At 43.1% G+C, this 4946-nt stretch overlaps 1 protein-coding gene across 1 annotated transcript in view; it reads right to left on the reverse strand.

The window, feature by feature from the left end:
- The window catches only part of SPTSSA (serine palmitoyltransferase small subunit A), a 20338-nt gene that overhangs the window by 14921 nt on the left and 471 nt on the right, over positions 1–4946 (reverse strand). The window contains exon 2 of the mRNA XM_006763658.2: positions 4750–4918. Within this exon, the coding sequence (XP_006763721.1) occupies positions 4750–4918 (169 nt within the window). The remainder of the gene's footprint in view (positions 1–4749; positions 4919–4946) is intronic.

The raw sequence follows: 4946 nt of genomic DNA on the forward strand, positions 1-4946 counted from the left end.
CAGGCAGGCGAACAGTAAGGGGCAATCAGGTAGGCAGGCAGAGTGGTTAGGAGTGATGAAGTAGGCTGGCAGGTGAGCGGTTAGGAACCACAAGTCCTGGATTGTGAGGGGGTGTCTGACTGCCGGGATCAGGCCTAAACTGGCAGTGGGACATCCCCCGAGGGGTCCCGGATTGCAAGAGGGTACAGGCCAGGCTGAGGGACACCTCCCCCCGTCCCATGCACAAATTTCATTCACCATGCCTCTAATGAAAACATAAGAAGCTGCCGTGAACCAGTTTGGCTCAGTGGATAGAGTGTCAGCCTGCGGACTGAGGGGTCCCAGGTTCGATTCCAGTTAAGGGCGTGTGCCTTGGTTGCGGGCACATCCCCAGTAGGGAGTGTGCAGGAGGCGGCTGATCAATGTTTCTCTCTCATAGATGTTTCTAACTCTCTATCACTCTCCCCTCCACTCTGTAAAAAAATCAATAAAATACATTTAAAAAAAATATATGAAGCTGTAGAGAGATAACAAATATAACCCAGTGATTACAGACTAAAACCTCATTTTTTTATTAAAAAAACAAGGCTAAAATGACTTCTACTTGTGCTTCAAATTTTTTAACAAGGTATTTGTATTTTTTCCACCTGCCCTCAACAGCATGGTTACAATATTATTCAATGAGGCACTACAGGGAGTGTCTCACTGGTTACAAAACCTGTCCTGGTTACAAAACCTGGTCTTTTCCTTTGCACTAATGGCTGCCAATAGGGAAAGCTTTTGAAACAGGTCAAAAACTTCCCCTCTGAGATAGATTCATTGCAATACCACTTAGCACTTACATGATTCATTTTATAGTTACCTTGCTTTATGCAAGTGTCAGGTTGCATTTTTTTTGTAAGATAGAAACCAAGTCTGCACATAACGTAAATATTGGTTGACAAGCCGAGACCGGTTTGGCTCAGTGGATAGAGCGTCGGCCTGCGGACTGAAAGGTCCCAGGTTCGATTCCGGTCAAGGGCATGTACCTGGGTTGCGGGCACATCCCCAGTAGGAGATGTGCAGGAGGCAGCTGATCGATGTTTCTCTCGCATCGATGTTTCTAACTCTCTATCTCTCTCCCTTGCTCTCTGTGGAAAATCAATAAAATATATTTTAAAAAAAATATATTGGTTGACAAAACAAAAGCTAATTATCACTTCAAATGTGGTATCAGAAGACAAGGTAAAATGTAGAATGCAGGTCCTGGCACAGAAGGATTTACAAAACAAATTTATAAATATTATTGTTTCAAGAACTATTTACAATGTAACTGACTTGACAGATACATTTCCTTAAAGTATTTTATTTTTTAACTACAATTTTCTTACTCAGGAAACTTCAAAAACCCTCATATTCAACTGAGATTGACCTTTCAATTTACAACAGGTATTAATTCGCATCTATTTGATTTGGGAAGAAATAGAGAAAAGCAAATTCACATGTTCAAGGATGCCCCTAAAAAGTATGCAGAAATAGTTATAGCTGTGTTTTCCCTAAAATGAGGGCAACTTCAAATTATTAAATGAGTTAGAGCAGAGTAATGTAAGCTAATGCATTTACCTTCTTCTACAGCAGTGGTCGACAAACTCATTAGTCAACAGAGCCAAATATCAACAGTACAACGATTGAAATTTCTTTGGAAAGCCAAATTTTTTAAACTTAAGCTATATAGGTAGGTACATTGTTATTAACTTAATTAGGGTACTCCTAAGGCATAGGAAGAGCCACACTCAAGGGGCCAAAGAGCCGCATGTGGCTCGTGAACAGCAGTTTGCCGACCACTGGTGCAGGCAGTTCATTTCCATTCATACGTCAAGCACAAACATGCCATCTTTTATTAACTGTGTACTCTGTCCAAGACTCAGACAGAGGCCATTTTTCAGACAGCCAGACAAATTTCTCTTACACTAAATCAGCGGTTCTCAACCTGTGGGTCGCGAACCCTTTGGCGGCCGAACGACCCTTTCACAAGGGTCGCCTAAGACCATCCTGCACATCAGATATTTACATTACGATTCATAACAGTAGTAAAATTACAGTTATGAAGTAGCAACGAAAATAATTTTATGGTTGGGGGTCACCACAACATGAGAAACTGTATTACAGAGTAAATCAATACATTACAGTTATGAAGTAAAAAAGAAAGAAAATAATTTTATGGGTCACAACATGAGGAACTGTATTTAAAGGGCCAGAAGTGAGAAACACTGCACTAAATCTTGGGTAAGATTTATGTTTCGCCCTGACCGGTTTGGCTCAGCAGATAGTTTTTTTTTTTAATCTTAGGTTTAAAATCATAGGATTCTACAATACCTGATGCTAGTTGGCTGTAGTTCTTAGCAGTACTTTAAAAATTGAAATCTCTTGGTCACTTAATCCAATAAGTCAAAAGCTTCAAAGGCAAAAATCTGAAGAGGAACTACACTTCATTTAATGATTTGTTTCTCCATCCTAAAGAAAGCCGTCACCTAGGTATTTATGGGACACTATTACTACTGCAACATGATACAGAAAAACCATAACACCATTCATGCTGTAGCATTTATCCATATGCCAACACAAGCTCTTAAGTGTAAAATCTATACAGAAGTCTGCCAATATCCAGGGGATACATTCCAAGACCCCCAGTGGATCCCTGAATCCGCAGATAGTACCAAACCCTACATATATTGTTTTCTCTGTACATACATAACTATGATAAAGTTTAATTTATAAGTTAGACACAGTGAGAAATAAATGACAATTAATATAATACAAAATTATAACAATGTCTTGTAATGAGTTATATAAATATCTCTCTCTCTCTCTATCTCTCCTCTCTCTCTCTCTCTCTCTTTCTCATAACCAAAATGGCTACATGGCTACTAAGTAGCAGGTAGTATATACACTACACATATGCTAGACAAAGGTATGAATTCACATCTCAGGCTGGGCAAAGCAAGATTTCATCACAGCGTGCAATTTAAAATTTATGAATTCTTTATTTCTGAAATTTTCAACTTAGCATTTTTAAGCCATGGTCCAGTAGACTCTGTAGTGGGCTCTACATTCAACTTCTGAGTCAAAGAGTTTCAGTTTAGTACAACCTTATTTAAATTCACTTTTAAATGAGTTTGTGTTCAGAAGTATGTGTTTCTATATTTTAGAAACACCTCATGAGCTCTAACCTATAGATTTAGAGTGAGACTAAACTGCAGCTACAAATATATGGTTCAGTAAGTCAGAGAATACTTTACTTTCAGACATTAAATCCACAATATGCATTCTGGTTCTGAAATTCCAGGTTTGGAAATGCCAACAGCAATCTACATATATAAAAGTCCAGTGACCAGAATGGCAGAACAACCAGAACTGGTCGCTAAGACGCGCAGTGCAGCAGCTGACCAGCCCATTCCGGGCGGACTGGCCCCCCAACTGCCCACGGCACCTCCCCCCGGCTGGCCAACCAACTACCGCCCCTCCTGCTCGCCGGCCAGCCCCCCCAATAGGCCTTGATCGTAGGCCAGGCTGAGGGATCCCAGCCATGCAGGAATTCTGCACTGGGCCTCCAGTAAAAAATAAATTTCCTTGTAAGTAGCTACGTTTCCTCAAAAGTGTTGAAACAAAGACTCAGCTTTCAGTACAATCTTACGTTAGTTCATACAAAAAATAAACACACTTATTAAGGCTTGGAATGAAATTACCTTAGTCACTTCACTGGAATGCAACTATGTATTTGCAAAGTTGTTCTGAAGCTGCTCCAAAGTAAAGCACATGGAGAAGGAAAGACCCTGTACCAAGTAAGCATATTGTGTAAAATCCTTGTTTCATATTGGCACCCAAGTTTTAAAATGTTACATCTCATGGTTATTTCTTCTGCAAGAATAGTATCAAGGGATATGAACAGACAAATGTCATGGACTTTAGGGAGCCTATCTTCAGAAGCTTAAATTACTAATTGAGATTGTTAGGAAAGTAAGATGAGTAAATTCAGGCAAAGTGCTTAGCACAATTACTTGGCTCATATAAACATTCAATAATTATTAACAAATATGCATTAGCATTCTACTAAAGCAGTCTACAACTAACCGCAAATTCCTTTTCAGGCCCTACTTCTACGGACTGTGCAAATAGCAAATTAAAGCATAAAACACACTCTTTAAACTACCCATCTTGAAGACCAAAAAGGCACAATAACGAACTGCTTTCAAAAATCTGTATTGGGCTGCCATGAGCACAAATTCACAACCTGACTAAAAGGCTGGAAAACTAGTTAGGCGTTCTAATTAGGATCAGTGCCAGTTAAATCAGGGACAGTTAAAGGTCAAAGGCGTCCAAGCCCGGAGCGATTTTCTCCACTTACACGTTCCCTGCCTCCCACAGGAACAGGGGACTGACCCAAAGACAGGCGCGGCCTTAGTGCGGGCGAGGACAGGCCAGGTTAGCCATCGCCCTAGGGAATTTCTTCCAGTGATAAAGACGCTTCTACCTCGGATCTCAAGAGTTCTCGCTCTCCGACCCCCGCCCCAACCGGGAGTGCCGCCCTAGCCCCGGACCTCCGCCCCTCGCGCCCGCAGTAAAGAGACCAGTCCTTGCGCGCGCTGCGCGCGCCCCGGACCACCTCTTCGCCCTCCGCACCACCTCTCCGCCCTCCGATCCCCCCACCTCCAGGCCCTGGGCCTGGGAGGATGCCGCCCGGGCCCCCGCGCTCCCGCCCCGGCCCCCGCACCCGCGGCCCGAGCAGGATACTGAACACAGTCCGCTCCCAGGGCTCCAGCATGTAGAGCGCCGTCACCAGCAGGTATTGGTAGTAGAACCAGGACATCTGCTTCCAGGCCCGCGCCAACGCCATCCCCGCGGTGTGACTTCTGCGTTGCAATCTCACGTCAGTCTGTCCCGCAGGCCCCGGGTTCGTGTCCTAAAGCCCGGGCCTGGAGGCCCGCCCG

The sequence above is a fragment of the Myotis davidii genome, unplaced genomic scaffold (assembly GCF_000327345.1).
Source record: "Myotis davidii unplaced genomic scaffold, ASM32734v1 scaffold116, whole genome shotgun sequence".
In the NCBI taxonomy this organism is placed as follows: domain Eukaryota; kingdom Metazoa; phylum Chordata; class Mammalia; order Chiroptera; family Vespertilionidae; genus Myotis; species Myotis davidii.